This window comes from Musa acuminata, chromosome BXJ1-2 (genome assembly GCF_036884655.1).
Source record: "Musa acuminata AAA Group cultivar baxijiao chromosome BXJ1-2, Cavendish_Baxijiao_AAA, whole genome shotgun sequence".
Classification (NCBI taxonomy): domain Eukaryota; kingdom Viridiplantae; phylum Streptophyta; class Magnoliopsida; order Zingiberales; family Musaceae; genus Musa; species Musa acuminata.
The window spans coordinates 27,024,559-27,040,627 of record NC_088328.1 but is presented as its reverse complement, the minus strand read 5'-3'; the positions used below and the strand labels follow the sequence as shown (position 1 = coordinate 27,040,627).

At 45.8% G+C, this 16,069-nt stretch overlaps 6 protein-coding genes across 14 annotated transcripts; 2 read left to right on the top strand and 4 right to left on the bottom strand.

Annotated features, from left to right (window-relative positions):
• The first annotated feature begins 270 nt into the window (after positions 1–270).
• LOC135606285 (elongation factor 1-gamma 2-like) lies at positions 271–2,496 on the top strand. Of its 5 annotated transcripts, none has more exons than XM_065097322.1 (7): positions 271–670; positions 822–850; positions 935–1,297; positions 1,416–1,476; positions 1,546–1,598; positions 1,676–1,777; positions 1,858–2,496. In XM_065097322.1, the coding sequence occupies exons 3-7, from the start codon at positions 1,226–1,228 to the stop codon at positions 2,359–2,361; spliced, it is 792 nt and encodes a 263-aa protein (XP_064953394.1). In that variant the 5' UTR covers positions 271–670; positions 822–850; positions 935–1,225; the 3' UTR covers positions 2,362–2,496. The 5 variants fall into 5 exon arrangements, with proteins under 5 accessions (XP_064953394.1, XP_064953391.1, XP_064953384.1 ...); XM_065097319.1 differs by having other exon boundaries at positions 271–740; XM_065097312.1 differs by having other exon boundaries at positions 822–1,297.
• LOC103975604 (protein C2-DOMAIN ABA-RELATED 4) lies at positions 2,457–5,525 on the bottom strand. The gene is made up of 3 exons (XM_009390613.2): positions 5,298–5,525; positions 3,968–4,063; positions 2,457–3,033 (listed from the first exon to the last, which is right to left on the bottom strand). Exons 1-3 carry the CDS (start codon positions 5,406–5,408, stop codon positions 2,743–2,745), a joined length of 498 nt encoding a protein of 165 aa, XP_009388888.2. The 5' UTR covers positions 5,409–5,525; the 3' UTR covers positions 2,457–2,742.
• Positions 5,526–8,168: 2,643 nt separating this feature from the next.
• LOC135611963 (uncharacterized) lies at positions 8,169–9,257 on the top strand. The gene has a single exon (XM_065107632.1). It carries the CDS (start codon positions 8,169–8,171, stop codon positions 9,255–9,257), a length of 1,089 nt encoding a protein of 362 aa, XP_064963704.1.
• A 213-nt stretch (positions 9,258–9,470) lies between these two features.
• LOC135606254 (galactan beta-1,4-galactosyltransferase GALS2-like) lies at positions 9,471–11,675 on the bottom strand. 2 transcript variants are annotated; one of them, XM_065097232.1, is made up of 3 exons: positions 11,536–11,675; positions 10,063–10,968; positions 9,471–9,914 (listed from the first exon to the last, which is right to left on the bottom strand). In XM_065097232.1, the coding sequence occupies exons 2-3, from the start codon at positions 10,962–10,964 to the stop codon at positions 9,569–9,571; spliced, it is 1,248 nt and encodes a 415-aa protein (XP_064953304.1). In that variant the 5' UTR covers positions 10,965–10,968; positions 11,536–11,675; the 3' UTR covers positions 9,471–9,568. The 2 variants fall into 2 exon arrangements, with proteins under 2 accessions (XP_064953304.1, XP_064953300.1); XM_065097228.1 differs by lacking the exon at positions 11,536–11,675 and adding an exon at positions 11,147–11,264.
• LOC135606263 (F-box/LRR-repeat protein At3g58900-like) lies at positions 11,375–13,971 on the bottom strand. Of its 4 annotated transcripts, none has more exons than XM_065097255.1 (4): positions 13,644–13,971; positions 12,457–13,388; positions 12,206–12,364; positions 11,375–12,093 (listed from the first exon to the last, which is right to left on the bottom strand). In XM_065097255.1, exons 2-4 carry the CDS (start codon positions 13,336–13,338, stop codon positions 11,899–11,901), a joined length of 1,236 nt encoding a protein of 411 aa, XP_064953327.1. In that variant the 5' UTR covers positions 13,339–13,388; positions 13,644–13,971; the 3' UTR covers positions 11,375–11,898. The 4 variants fall into 4 exon arrangements, with proteins under 4 accessions (XP_064953327.1, XP_064953314.1, XP_064953320.1 ...); XM_065097242.1 differs by having other exon boundaries at positions 12,457–13,369; positions 13,456–13,963; XM_065097248.1 differs by having other exon boundaries at positions 12,457–13,369; positions 13,644–13,963.
• A 61-nt stretch (positions 13,972–14,032) lies between these two features.
• Positions 14,033–15,254, bottom strand: LOC135606274 (remorin 4.1-like). The gene is made up of 2 exons (XM_065097273.1): positions 14,531–15,254; positions 14,033–14,435 (listed from the first exon to the last, which is right to left on the bottom strand). The coding sequence occupies exons 1-2, from the start codon at positions 15,179–15,181 to the stop codon at positions 14,244–14,246; spliced, it is 843 nt and encodes a 280-aa protein (XP_064953345.1). The 5' UTR covers positions 15,182–15,254; the 3' UTR covers positions 14,033–14,243.
• Positions 15,255–16,069: the final 815 nt, after the last annotated feature.

Here is a 16,069-nt window from a genome sequence, read left to right as displayed (position 1 = left end):
TCGAAGGGGTTCTATGGATTAATGTCGAGAGTCCTTGTTGTGGGTGGCGCTCCGCTGTGAGTTTCTGTCGCCGGCGAGGGACCGCAGCTACAATGATCGATGGCCGGAGTAGAAGAAGGGATGCCAGCATGTTTCATTCATGTTCTTTCCAAGCGTTTATCCTTCTCACCCACGAAACATGGCACTAGGAAACGACAACAGTATCAGCAATAAGCTGTGGTAATGTCCAGTTGTAATTTAAAGTGGCAAGGTGAATCTTTCCCCATTGAGAAGCTCTCGGATCTCCACACCACCATCAAACATGCACCTAATTTTTCCCCTGTTGAGCCGCCCACCACACGAACATGAGTGATCTGAGTGACACAATTAATGGAACGGATCCATTAATTTTGACTCCATCCAACCTTCCTATCCATCCATTTCGGTGGTGTTAGATAATGGATCACAAGCATTCGCGCTTCTCATCATCACGATCTGCTCCTCCTTTCTCCCACTCGGCAAAACCCTTATCATCAACAGTTCCAGAGAACGATGAAGCTACTGTGTGTTCCTTCTCCCACTCGGTTGACCCCATGGACGTCGTTTTCTCCGCTATCCGTGGACTGTAGGCACTCAGGATAGTGAGCACCGGTGCTTCATTGTCAGTAGCCACCGCTTCCTTTCTTCTTTGGTGCGACCTACTGTTCATCTCGTTCCTATATAAGGGCGTACGGGAGGGAATGGCCTCTCGCACTCTCCGGGTTCTTCTTCCTTCTCTTTTTGCTCTTCTTGGTTCGTGTATATATATATATATGTCTTCTTTGATGTGGTTTTTGTTTTAGGTCCGGAGCCTTCTTCTTGCATGGCGCTGGTGAGTCCACTCGAGGATTCAACACAGGATCAACAATGATTATATGGCAGGTCTAATTACCATCACCGATACATTTATTCCCAGGTGTTGCATGCCACGAGAACGAACAAGAACGGGATCAAAGCACTCATTGCAGCTGAGTACAGTGGGGTTGAGATCGAGATGGCCAAGAACTTCCAAATGGGTGTATCCAACACCACTCCTGAGTTCCTTAAAATGAACCCTATAGGCAAGGTTGAGAATTGGGGTTGATTATATGGCAGGTCTAATTACCATCACCGATACATTTATTCCCAGGTGTTGCATGCCACGAGAACGAACAAGAACGGGATCAAAGCACTCATTGCAGCTGAGTACAGTGGGGTTGAGATCGAGATGGCCAAGAACTTCCAAATGGGTGTATCCAACACCACTCCTGAGTTCCTTAAAATGAACCCTATAGGCAAGGTTGAGAATTGGGAAGCAAAACACTTCAAATCGCCTTAAAATTAGAGACGATAGCCCGAAACCATATGTCACTGCATTCGATGTCTTCGGTAATCTTAATTGGTTTATGTTACTGTAGGTTCCTTTGTTGGAGACACCTGACGGTCCCATCTTCGAGAGCAATGCAATAGCTCGTTATGGTACGAATTGGCTGCATGCATAATGCCAAGTTGTAAGAGCTTAAAAGCTAATGTTTCTCAGTCTTCCAGTTGCTCGCTTGAAGGCTGACAACCCTCTTTATGGCTCTTCACTCTTCGAATATGTAAGTTTCCAGCTTACTATGGTCATAAGCTTCTCATGGACTCACGACAGTATACATGCTTGATATCATGGTAACAGGCCCTGATCGAGCAATGGATTGACTTTGCATCCACGGAAATCGATCCTAATATCGCACAGTGGTTCTATCCAAGACATGGGCTTAAGCCTTACTTTGCTGCGGTCAGTGACATGATCATGTATACTCCCATGAATCTTGTACATATATGGATACCACTAAAAGAGGGAGTGCCATTTCCTAGGCTGAGGAAGCTGCAGTGCGTGCGTTGAAGAGGGCACTGCGTGCTCTGAACACCCATCTCGCATCGAAAACTTACCTTGTCGGTCATTCGGTGACCTTGTCTGATATTATCATGGCGTGCAACTTGTATCTTGGATTCCTCTGTATCATGACCAAGAGCTTCACTGCAGAATTCCCTCATGTCGAGCGATACTACTGGACCATGGTCAACCTGCCAAACTTCCGCAAGGTGTTGGGTGAGGTGAAGCAGGCGGACGCTGTTCCACCTGTGCCGTCTCAGAAGAAGCCAGCTGAAGCTGAAGAACCGACTCAAGAACCTGTTCGGTCCAAGGTGGAAGAAGAAGTCGCGGAGAAGGTAGGGGAATTGGAGCAAGGAAATAAGTTGTACCAGTGGACCAAGGTTGACATTTCCGACGAGGGAAACAGGGAGAGTGTCAACGCCATGATCGGGGAGGAAGATGCCTTCGAAGGAGAAGCTCTACCAGAAGCGAAGTGCTTCGAGTAACCTGTACCGAGTTTACCCTGTCAGTGCATGTAGACATCTCGGTCTAACCTCCTCAAGCAGGAGGTTCAAGCAATATACAAATGAAGTCGTAAAGATGAATAAGATTGATGTTGGAACCTTTTATTCCTGTCAAAATCTATGCTTTAACAGGTACCCATGACCAAGATCTGAGCCCTGGTGATGCATAAAGCACCAACAACAAACACAAGTACATAACATTACGAAATAGATACATGGTTGAGTTTTTGTTTTGTCAAACTTACGATTCAACAGACTGTTTACCAAGATCTGAGCTCATACTATGCGAGATCAGAAGCACCACCACTAGACAAATTCACCAAGACTCCTCAAGAGGGAGGGCAGATCTATGACGATGCTTTGCTAGATGTCTTGAGCACGTGAAATGTTAACCCACAGTAGTTGCAGTTCCACTTCACCACTCTCCACATTTCGGAGCCGAAGGACAACATCTTGGGCAACCGAACCATCTTTCCGAGAAATATGACTATCGTCGACTAAGCAGTTTTGCCTACTTGGTCTCACCGTTGTGATTATGGTGACATTTGGAATACCTGCCAAATCCATCTTGACAGCATCCATGAACGGCTGGATGTCAAGCTCCGCATCACCCATTATATCATCTGGTGTAAATGTGTCTTTGTCATAAACTTCCTGTAAATCCACATCAACAACAAAGTAAGAACTAGTTGTAGGACTTGATAACTCATGATTAGTAGCTTTCACTAGTCAATTTGAATGAAAATTGTATCTTTCATGATATTAAAAACGAAACTAAAAATTGAAAATTTTCTTTTGAAACTAAAAATGAAAATCCTAAAGATAAAACATGGTTTTCTTTCACAGTCCTTCAAGATTATTAAGAGAAAACAAGATAGAAAATTATGGTTGTAAATTTTGTAAGTTCACAGTTCTACACATTCATACCCCATCATTGAACCGAAGACATTCAGTATCTACCTCACACTTTTTCTTTTTTTGAGTGCCTTTGTGTACCCTCGATCTGTCTGCAAGACTCAGACTGTCTACTTGTCTTGCAGTTTTATATGCAAAAACCACATAACTGGCTAAAAGTAAAGATGTAAAGGAGGTGAGCTTGAATGACCTAGGATTATCATATGATTCGCAATAAATTTCAATACCTACCATTTTATGATATATATATATATATATATATATATATATATATATTGATTGCCGATATAGTTGTCTTTCTCTTCATACCCAGCCCATCTGAAATTCATATAGTTGTCTTGTCAAGCATAATTTGGACCAAATTTAAGCAGGAACCTAACACCATCAAATTGTTATTAACAAATATTTGTGCTTAATTTAAACTGAGGTCAAGTCCAAACTCGATTCAAGCTTGAACCAGATCTTCTTTAAGCATTTCCTCAACACTCCATGAAATTATAATTATGGCTTAGTTAATACCCGCAGCATAATGGCTGTCTGTAACTTCAGCTCATCCAATATTGACAAAATAACTAGCAAGAAGCTTGGCTTGCACAAACAAACCCTTCAGCACTAGAAAGCAAAATATAGAAATAATAGAATAGCAGCATATCAACGGAGAAGTGATGCTTACAAGCTTAAGTGGTTGAATGGGATCTGTGACACAAAGAGTCAGGTCTTCGTTCCACTCTGGATTTAGACAATTCTTTTTTACGCTGGTCTTCAATTTCTACTCAAATAAAAGATAATACAAAACGGAGTGAGCACCAACATATTGGATTTATGAAATCAGATATTCCATATGAATCAATTATGCGACACCGACTAAAGCAAAGAGAAATTGATAAATGGCTTTTTACTGTCAATTGAAGATGTTGCTACCTCAAAACTTTATCAAGTGGTACTAACACCATTATCCACAATAAGTTTCCATAAAATATGACAAAGTTATAGAGAACAACTTTACATGGCTAACTTCATAAACCATGGCTTGCATGAGCAATAGCCAAGTTTTGTACATTTCACTCTCTCGCTTGCCTTTTCAGATTAGTCTGAATATGTCATCTAACACAGTAGGGAGAACATGGGTATCAGTTCACCTCATTCCAAACTACGTAAAATTAGCCTGTCCATGATTTTTTTTAAAAAAAAACTCATGAAAAGAACCTTTCCTTTTGTCAACTTTTGCATCTCACTGATTGCACAGTTAACTTTCTCCAAATTTTTTTTATGCCACATGAACTTTTCATAATGTTTCGACCTGTTCGCATATAAATGTTCCTCCGGCTACGTGATTCAGAGGTCCAGAGAATCGATGACTGTAAAATCCTGCTCGAAAGTGTACAAGAGGGAATACAAAAGGCCAAGTTGAGCCCATACTCGGTTTTGGATGCCCTAAATTACTTAATCAAACATGAAGTTGACCAGCCACAATCAAGGAAGAAGAAGAAAGTGATCTTGAGAACTTGTCTCCTCTCTTAGACTGTTAATACCATACTTAAACTGACATTCTATAATGTTATCCATAGCTTTCTTTTTCTTTCTTCAAGTTTTATGGTTAAATCATAGTAGACTTAACCAATTAATCTTCAGCCCTAAAAGAAAGCTACCGAAAAAAGGATTAATAGACTTTAGTCATGCAAAATCCAGCTACACCTGATTCAGGTGAAGGAACCTTGACGACACAAACAGGTCAGCGCCGAGTGTCGTGCCCATAGCCGGAAAATTTTCCCATAGATCACCAAAGACGGATCTTGCTGTTTTGTATTCGAGGAAAACCATCAGCAGCTCTATAATCAAAGACCAACCTTAACCAGCGGACCCCCAAAAGGAGAAAGAATCTAAAATTCGAAACCCTCTCCACACCAACAAAAGTGTCATGGTCAGAGCCAAATCAAACACCGTGGTGGCAGGCAAATCAAAGAATTAGAAGATGAGAAAGTAATGGGGGGAGGTGAGATCACCTGATCGCCCATGCGGAGGACGACGTAGGCGTCGCTGCCCCCGGCGTCCCTCGAGGCGAGGTTGACGCCCCTCAGCACCCGCACCCGTAGAAGCCCCAAGACGTTCTCCATCTGTATCTTTTTTCTTGATCGATGATCGATGGACGGACGACTCCTGCGAGAAAGACCGAATCACGTGAGACGGCGGCGCAGGGGCGACGAGGACGACGACAACGAACGAGGGAAAGCAGTATACTTAAAGACGGTATTGTCCGAAACAGAGAAACGACTACCCGGTTACGTCTCCGCTAATGTGGCATTTAGGCAGCTGCTTATGAAATGTGGTGCCCACAAGGGTCACTTTTTGTCTCTTCTTTCACTTTGGAGGACAATAAGAGAGACGCCTTTACGTAGACGTCATTACATTTAGATTATTCTCCATGCTAATTATAGATTATTCTCTCCTGTACGTAGACCTCATTACATTTAGATTTTTTAATTAAAAAAATTATATTAAAAATTTTATAATTATAAAAATAAAATATTTAATCTCATTTCTTCTGACTTTTCTAATTTTATGAACGGAAGATAGTGCAAGCAAAAAGATAGTTTCAATAATGAGAACGGATTAATTACAAATTGCTTCGTATAGTAAGACCTCTTTAGCATTTTAGTTTTTAGATTTAAAAAATTATATTAAAATTTTTATAATTATAAAATAAAATATTTAATCTTATTTACTCTAGTATCATCGGTTTTGGCGATGGAAGATACAACACGTGAAAATATATGCATGAATAACATAAAAATGATGGGCAAAAAAATAATTTCAATGGTGGTAATGAACGATAGCGTTGCGGGTGATTGTTGTAGCGATGGTTGACGACAATGACGCGATTGTCAACCTTATTGATGTCGATCCAAATATTAATGACGAAGAGGAACAGGAGGTAGAGTGGTGAGGTATCTACATCGATGCCACACTACTATGCCTCCTTTGGTGCCACTTTATATCTATATTAATATCGAAGGAGGAAGAGGAGGTATGTGAGGCATTTGCATAGATATCGTGCTTAAATTTCAAATGATCACTTCATCCGATGGCATAGTAAAATTGGGAAGGGGTAATGGGTGGTGAGGAAAGAGAGGTTGCGAGCGAACTCGACAAAGATACACACTTGCTTCAAGCTCTCGAGCTTTAGCTAGCACACAAATGATGCATATGCCTCGATCACAATGGCATGGTTGCTGACCTACTTCCACATTAACTCCACTCGCGATCGAAGGGGATTTGATCGGACGACAAGAACTGATCATCGCATAAAATAGAAGCTCAAAGGGTATAGATCCAATAATATGAGAGATAACAAACCCTCATCCTCCTTTCCACTCATCTCCGACATTATGGTGGTTAGGAACAGTATAAGAATGATGGAAATGATGGATATGACGAGCGAGACGACGAAGAAATAGCAAATCGTCATATTGTGCTTAGCTTTCAGATTGGGAATTGACCTTTTGGCTAGGGTTTTGAGATCAACTTATCATATCTACTTTATCTCCTCTTCCTCATCGTCGTCGATGTTCGGATCGATATCGACAAGGTCAACTATTACGTTGTTATCATCGACCATCACCATAATAGCCACCCATGGCACCACCATTTGCTACCATAATTGAAATTACATATTTATCTATCGTTTTCATGTCATTCATGCACGTGATGTATCTTCCATTGATAAAGCCGATAGTGTTAGGGTATATATAGTTAAATGTTTCACTTATAGTTCACTATAAGGATTTCAATATAAAATTTTTAAGTCTAGGAACCAATATATTAAAGAGGCCCAACTACAGAAATAATATATAATTAGCCCACTACTATCGTTTAAATTATCTTTTTGCTCATCATTTGTATGTTATTCGTACACGGGTTGTCACATGCTATATCTTATATCGGTAAAGTCGATAATGTTTGGTAAATAAGATTAAATGTTTCAATTTCATAACTATAGAGATCTTAATTTAAATTTTTTAAATCTAATAATCGAAATACTAAACTAGTCTAATTACAAGAGTAATACCTATTTATCCCGACAATTGACCAGTTGAGTCGAGTATTAAAATCAATCCTCATTCCCTTGATAATAATAATTATAATAATAAATAAATAAAATTGGAATTGACTTCCAGTTTTATGGTATCCAGGAATATATATTTTAACCAATATGGTATATCTTAAGAATTGATGGTAATAAATACCTGATGTTGAGTTACAATGATTGTATACTTTGAGATAGAATTGAAGTCTATTCTTTATAATTGTTATAGGAAACAAAATTCTTAATTATTGTATATAACCCAGTTTATCCAACATCCTCAGTTCTGTTATGTATCTGAGATATTGCCAGGTGACTCTTTGTTTGTCTATAATGTCGGAGAAATACTTCCAAGACTTTAATATCTGTTTTTGCAAAAAATTATCGATAGGATAATTGGTACTTTCGTTCAATTAGCAAACAATAACTCTGTGTCATCTTTTAAAGTCATCATTGTGGAGAATGATCGAAGTATTTGTGCATGTCAATCGAATTATTTTATGTAACTGCGTCCACCTTTCTTCTCATTCTTGGTGACATTTCTTAGAGATGCTGCAAGGTTCTCTGTGCAGGTTGGATCTCAATATAAAATATGAAGCAGATGACGGATAACCATTGTTGCCTGGAGCATCATTGGGTCAACTGTTCCAGAACAGGCGAGGACATGCACAACACTACCTCAACGTGCTTGCACCATTCTGCTGAAGTCAATCCTTGCAGCTTCAAATACGTGAAAGCATCCCTTGCCCGATGAGACCTCTGTTGCTGTTGTAGCATCCCTTCGACGCGCACCATGCCGGCTTACCACATAGAACAGATGAGTGCAGACTCAGAAGCAGACTATGATTCCTGCGTCGAAGAGCATTCCGATTCCAGCAAGCTCAGTTCCCCCATGGGGACGGAGAAGCAGATATCGGTGGATCCGCTATCGTTGATGCAAATGGTGAAGGCAGGCGCTGCTGCCGCCGATCTGATGACGCATCTGCCGTCTCTGCCGCCGCTCGCGCGGCCCAAGTTTGTGAGCTGCAGCCTTCCTGGTTCTGCGCTCTCCTCGCCGAAGTTCCACAAGAGTTCCAAGAAATGGAGCAATCTAGCTCGCCAGCACTCGGCCGCCCTCTCTCGGTTCGCCATGGAACAGAGGATGTCCCTGCGAAGGAGCAAGTCGTGCGGGGAGGGGAGATCCTCCGCGCCATCCGATGACCTCATCGACATTTTGTCGACAAGATCGAGCACTGAGCATTCCGGTAATGAAGATTGCGTCGTCGATGAGCCCAGAGACGAGAACAGCAGCTTTGAGGATCCCAGAGAACTGCGTCGTCGTCAAGGCGAGGAGAGTGTGAAGTGTGGATGCTTGTTCTTGCCTGGTTTATCCCACAAGAAGAAACAAGTCACCTTGCAGGCCTACCAAGCGGAACCCAAGGCCGAACAGGTGCAGAAATTGGAGGCCACCCGAGAAGACGAAGAAGAAGAGGCTATCGATAAGGGCAGGATTAGCACTGTCCCACGGGCGGTTTCTCTCGAGAAATTCGACTGCGGGTCTTGGACGTCGTCGTTGTCGCCCGCTTTGGGCGGTGATGTTGATGACGGTGTTCACTCCTGCTTCGACTTGCCACTGGAGTTGATCAGAAGCGGCCACAACGACACCGACTCGCCTGTCAGTGCGGCCTTCGTGTTCGACAGGGATCGCAAGGGAGTTCTGAAGAAGAGCTCGTCGAGGTTCGGCTCGAGTAAGTCGCAGGCGTCGTCGTCGAACCGCCACGTGAGATTCTCAACGTCGGGGCCCATCTCTTATCCAGCATCGCCATCCTCTACCTGCATCACGCCGCGGTTGCAGAAGGCGAGAGAGGAGTTCAACGCGCTCTTGGAGGCACAGAGCGCATAGCTTCGAGCGCAGGTGTGCATGTTGATGCAGATGAAGTAAACATTCTTATGAAGATTGCCTGTATCTCATCTGTAACCTTATGAAACATTCCTTTATCTCTGGTTATATGTATACAAATACCCCATTTAGTGTATTAACCAATCTTCATTTTCGTGCACTCTAAAACATTGGTAAATCCTTTTCAGTGCAAGTTCTCCAATCTATCTACGTAACTTCAAGTAATCCCCGGCTTCCCAGTTACTTCTTTGATGTAATTGTTCTTCAATCTTACAGCGAAGCACATCTTTATTTCCAAGTGTTTGTCTGATGATTCATTCTCGTGTGTGAGCCAGACGGGGTCCGATCATCTTGAGCTCGAACATCCTGACTTCTCCGGCGACCGACCGCAGTGTCTCGTCGAGGACGTAGGGCGTGTTGTCGAAGAAGATCTTGGTGGCGTTCAGGAGCTCCCTGCACGGGTCACGGCGCATGGCAAGGGTGCCGTGGTAGTGGAAGTACTTGATCCTACCCCCTGTTTCGGAAAGGCTCGGCCCCGCTACGTTCTGCGAGAGGTGCACGCCGGTGGCGGACGCGCTCCGCGGCTGGATCGCGTACTTGTGATCCCTCCTCACCTTCCTCCGCGCGTCCCGGTACACCAGCTTCTCAATGCCCCACATCCTGCGTGCAGCACACACGAAAGCCATTGGAATCAGCATACGAGGAGGGAGAAGATAGCGAGTACTCCGTTGTAGTGTACGTCTAATAACGTGGCAGGAATAAAGCAAGCAACAAGAATTGATATGGACCAGAATGAAATGGCGGCTACCTCGAAGTCTTCCCGTAATCTTTGAATTGGCAGAGCGTGTTCGACATTGGCATTTGCTCGATCGTGAACTGCGTATAGCCGGAGAACGATTCGAGCAGTGGTTCCAGTTTGGTTTCCGATGGCAGGTAGATGAACTCATCCATGTCGAAGACGAAGATCCACTTCGCCATGAACTTGTACCTATGCAAGCAATCGTTGAGCACCAGGAACTGGTTATGGTAGTAACCATCGAACCTTTCCTGCTCCCTGACGTCCTGCAAGGTCAGGAGGCCCTTCTCCATCCACGGCCTCAACACCTCCATCACGTCCCGGTGGACTCCGCCGGCGTCATGGATCACGAAGTGCGACTTCAAGCCGAAGAGATTCGCGTGATAGGCGATCCATTCCCTCACCCGCTGCGGGCTAAGGTCGCCATAGAGCGGAGATCCGCAGTAGAGGCAATCGTACTTCGGCGGTGTTGAAAACATCGTCACGTTGACGCTTCCGGGAGTTTCCTCCATCGCAATGAACCTCTCTTCCGTCTCCGCAGCCCGGTCACTACCACCGCCGGTGGTGGCACGGAGCACGAGGCACCCTCCGGTGCCATCGGCCCCGACATCAACCGCGAACGTGCAGTTCACGACGACGACGGTGTAGACGCGGCCGTAGCCCCAGTCGGGGAGGATGGTGTGACCGGAGGCAGTGACAGAGCTGTTGTCGTCGCCATGGAAGGTAAGAGGGAGCCACTCGCAGATGAACCGAGGCTTGGCGAAAACATGGAGGGGCTTCGAGGCGAGGCCGACGACCGCGAAGCTGTTCGGGCCGCCGCGGTATGCGCCCATCTGTATGAAGAGGTAAGCAGCGGATCCGACAGCGTTAAGAGCTCTCTTCACCACGGAATCAGAGGTCAGCTCTTCCTTCATCAAGCTACGAATGGCAGAAGAAACGTTATGAGGTGGTGATTGGGGCCATGACCACTTGTATGTAGTGGAAGAGCAGATGGTAATCTCAGAAGGAAGAAATTGCACGATGAGTATAACCAAAGAGCAGAAAAGGACAAGGGAGACGAGAAAGAGCTTCATATCAGCATTGTTGCAGGTAACACCTGCAAATAATGTTCTCTCCCCTTTGAGCTTCTCCATCCTCATTCTCAGACTAATGGAAGCTCATCCACGACAAAACCACTCAAACATGCTTTCTTTCTTTCTGGAGTCCTTGTACTCCTTGGCTTCGGATTCCATCGAGTGAAGACGAGGAGCAAAGATTACGCTCAAATCCACGACAAAGAGAATCAAAGCTCAAAGAGACATTGCAAAGCGAGAAAATGAAATGATTAACATAAATTTGGAGTAGACCTCATTATATTAATCAAGATCATAACTTTCGCCCAATTTGAGAAAGATTGAGATATTACAACAATAATTGAGAGGTAACATCAGATAAATATAAAGCTCAAATACTTCGATCACTTTTTAGAAAACAGACAAAGCATACCACTCCACACGCTTGTCAAAAAGTCACTCCAAACTCGCACAAGGGCATTACTCCACCCACTGCAACGACAAAGCTCGTCCTGTTCACAGCTCCCTCTACGAGAAGATGACAGGAGCATCCAAGAATTCATCGCTGCAGTAGAGACCCGGGCGCTGCTTGTACTGTGAGATAGCCAAGAACAGCAGAGCTCACGGTAAGCTGTTATTTTCTCCTCTTTTACTCCAAAAGAGAAAAAGGAGTCACTGTTTTCACGAATTTGGAAAATATAGGATGAGAAACATTGACAAGACTAAATTCATCCAACCACGTTTAATTAATCAGGCAATGTGTATCAGCTTGCCCGAAACAGGACTAAGCTGGCTATTACTTTTGATGGAGTGATGATCCATCGTGATCTTGTGCTATCCTTCCATTCTTCACCAAAAATTCAATGAACTCAGTCTCATGGTTGCTCGATCCAAAGTTCCCTAGCTGGATTTCCTTGAGTCGATTCAGCATTCCACCGGTAAGCTCTTTTGATGTCCACCATATGTGTTCTTCAATTATGGAGTACCACACCTGTATCAGGACAATCGATGTGAAATGCCTGTTCATGTAATTAAATTCAAACAAAAACCAGGTATCTGAAACTGTTAAACTGATTGCTAAGAGTTTCATGACATGACATTACCAGCTCATTGTGTACCACCAAAATCTCCAGATCAGGCATGTGCTTCAGCATGTAGGCGATGGCTTCCATGCACTCCCTGGAGAACAAGATGTTTAATCTGAGGTACTTGAGGTTAAGAAATATAGGCAAATATTGTAGGTGTTCCTCCACAGAGAGCTGCTGGACAAACAATGGATCAAAGGTTGTCATTAGGAAACAGATTGAAGTCAGTCAGGCATATGATTCGAGGATGAATCACCAAGCAAAGCTACCTGATTCCCCAGATATGTAATCGTTAGGGAGCTTGCATGTGAAAGACCCTTGAAGATCTCACTGACACTCCATGCTCGAACACTTGAATTCTGAAGACTCAGATTGAAAAGAACGATGCTTGCATCGACTAAATTGGCCATGTCGCGAATGAAGCATCCCTGTGCTTTCCCGGAAGTGTAGTGGAACGATAGAAGCTTTGGAGTTGAGATCACGACCTCGTTGTAGGCGTCGAAGATGCAGCGAGACACCGTCAGCCACTTGAGCTCGTTTGCAGTAATCTTCAGCAAGTCAAAGTAGCAATCTTCCAAGCGCAGCTCCTGAAGTACCGGGCAGCTGGAGATCAGCGTGCCCAAGGAGGACTTGCAAGACTGGATCCCCTTCAGGTGCATGGTCGTCAGGCTGCCAGGACCGACGGCACCGTCGTCAAATACCACCTTCCATAGCGGCAACACCAGTTTCACGCTGCGGAGCGACTGGCATCGGAAGAGGGAGTCCGGCACGATGCCGCTGCCATCGTCGCCACTGCCGACGGACACCTCGATCTCGACCTCCTCCACGTTCCTCTCTGCGGCGTTCTCCAGCCATCTGCGGACATAGCAACGGTCGATGTTCTCCGACACCACGAGACGGAAGGTGCTTATGGTAACGTCGGCGTCACGGGCGGCCCATGCCCCTTCCACGAGCTCCAGCAACGATTCCCGCCGGGGGAACTCCTCTTGGTAGAAGTGCAGAGAGGGGACGGCAGACCACAGGGGCCGCCACCGCGTCGACAGGACGCTGGTCCTCGCGGCCTCTCTCGTCGAGAGAAACGACAAGATTTGGTGGAGGACGGCATCCGGAAGCTCGCTGATCGTATCGCCCTTCAAGTCCGTGTCCACCATGTCCACAAAAGCCCGGAAAGCAGCGCGATTTCTACACAGAATCAATCGATCTACCATGTCTCTTCTCAAGAAAAAGAAACCGAAAGACAGAGAAAGGAAAAATCCGAGATTGCTAACCACAAAATAGATCGTCCGGCACAAGAAATCACGCTTCTCATCAGGGGTTACTTCACTAAATCTCGTTGTTTTGCTTGGAAGCGTTGCATCCAAGACGAGAAGGGGGTGATGATTTCGGCAAGAAATCGCGAGATTGCGATTGGATTCGAGAAGTAAACGAAGTGGGGGATGGTAATCAAGATTGTTACCTTCTCGCTTCGTCCTTGAGAGCCGGCCGAGGGAAGCCCTAGTAGGTATTGGCGCCGGAGAATCGGGAGCAAGAAGCCAAGAATGGGGAGATGGAGAGGAAGGCGGTGGACGGAGTGCAGCACTGGCACGGTCAGGAGTGGCGGCGTATGTATCGGACGGCTGTAAAAAGCAATCATCTTCAGGATGGTCATGTATCTGTATCGGACGGCTATGACGTCCCTTGCTCTTTAAGAAGTTGACTCGGAGTGGCAGGACTTATCGACACTGGGAACACGAATCGTAATGCAATCACAGCGATCTTGGTCATCGTAAGAGCAGCATCCTTTTCACATCAGCAGCAAAGACATTGCAGAGTAACAAGGAACAGCTGTTTGATGAAGAAAATAGATACAATGTGGAAACTGACTGCACTGGTCTTATTTCACAAAGTATATGACATTATATTACAACACAAACGAGCATTCAGACTTGCAAATTCTCACATATAAAGAACAGCAGTCTGCATCTGAAATTTCACACAAACCTCACAATCCTATCACAAACAAGAGGAAGTAGTGAGTAAAAGGTGGTGCAGCATATTGAACCTGAAGTATGTGGAACTAGAAGAAGGAGCGTTTGGAAGGAGCTCTGCCCACAGCTCTCATAAAGTTCGCCAGCTCGAACACCCTGGCCACCTTGGTTCCCCTCTTTGCCTCCGCCGACGCCTTCTTCTCCGCCGCCTTCTTGTGCGCATTCGCCACATCGTTCTGCATCTTCTCGATCGCCTTCGCCCGCTGCTCATCCAGCTTCCTCTGCTCATGAAAACGAAGCAAGCATGCACAAGAACAGCTGAGAGCTGCATCATATCATTCACATCATATGGTATATCGTTGATGATGGATGGTACCTCGACTTTCTTCAACCAAGCACTGGCTTTCTCGACCTGCTCGCTCTCCCACCCGTTGATGATCACCTCCTGGCGCTTGCACCGGTTGTTGATCTTGGCCACCTCCGCGGTCTGCCACGCCGATATCCTTGACTCCACCTCCTCCTTCATTACCAGGTGCACTGCGAGCTCGTCAACGGAATCGGCCGCTGCGGAGTCTCCACCCGGCGGCGGGCGGCGGGGGGACGGGATGGGATTGCTGTCGGGGACGATAGCCAGGGGGTTGGTCTCCTCCAGAGCGTCTTCCCCTATCCTCACCAGCTGGTTCTGCCCGCCATCGACGTTGTTGTTGTTGCTGCTGCTACTGTTGCTGTCGTTATGCATGGTGGAGCCGGCGACGACCATGGCGCTGAACTCCCTGCTCATAGTAGTGAAGTTCTCAACGACGGCGGCGTCACTCCTGACCGAGAGGGAGGACGATGGGTTGCTGCCGCCGTCCCAGATCTCCCTCCGGCGGCCTCGGCTGGTGTAGGAGGGGGTAGCTAGTGGATAGATGTCGCGGAATTCGTCGTTGTCGCTGGGGCCTTCATGATCATCATCATCATCCGCTGGTGCTGCTGTAATAGTAGTGGGAGTAACAGCGTTGATGCGATGCCTTTGATCATTCAACATGTCCAGGTGAAGCGTATGCGGGGGTATGAGACCGGTATAGATATAGCAAGCGCGTCAGGTGGATAAGGAGGTGGTGGCGAGCCCGAGTGCCCATTTGTCTAGTCGGAGAGCGACAGGGAGGAGGAAGCTTCTCTCTTTGTGCAATGCATGCCATACTGAGGTGATTGATGTTTGGCGTGGCACCAACCAAACTACGTGCTTTCCCAAGTGATAACGAACAAAGTAAAATTCTATTTACACGCACACCCACCTAATCCAGCTTTCTAAGTGGATACTTTTCTTCTCCTTCACAGCTTTTGTATGAGGAGATCAGTGATTTGGATTTAGACATGCAACCAGAGTTGGACTGCTGTCGCATAGTGCGTGATTGAACTGAGCTTAAGATTACTGTAAATGCAATGATAAAAACAGCCTTTGTTGAGTGTAATTTGATCAGGTAGTGGTGTGCACAGTGCAGTCAACTACTGACGACCGTGCTTTGTCGGTGGAATCATTCCCCCCCCTTTAATTACCGGGACGCGTGGACGTACGAGAAGCAGAATCGTCCTATCTCTCTCTCGCTTGTCTTTTCGTGGATCAGTCGACATGCACGCAGGCGATCGATGGCTGCGTTGCGGGGCGGCGGGGAATGCGACGCCATGCCCGCCTGTCGACAGACTGCACACTCGCTCGCGGACTTCCTCCCAGCTCCACAGTAGCCCCGCACAAGGACACGATGCCCCACCACCCATACCTCGACGAAAGAGAGAACGGACACATCCCTGTGACGGCAGTCACTGTTCAGTGCAGGTCCACCAGCGCTGCAACAGCCGGGCAGGGTTGACGTGACCGGTTCTTCCCATGCTTCCGTTGATTGGTTCAGCAGCAGCACTGGCGAACCGCGTGTGT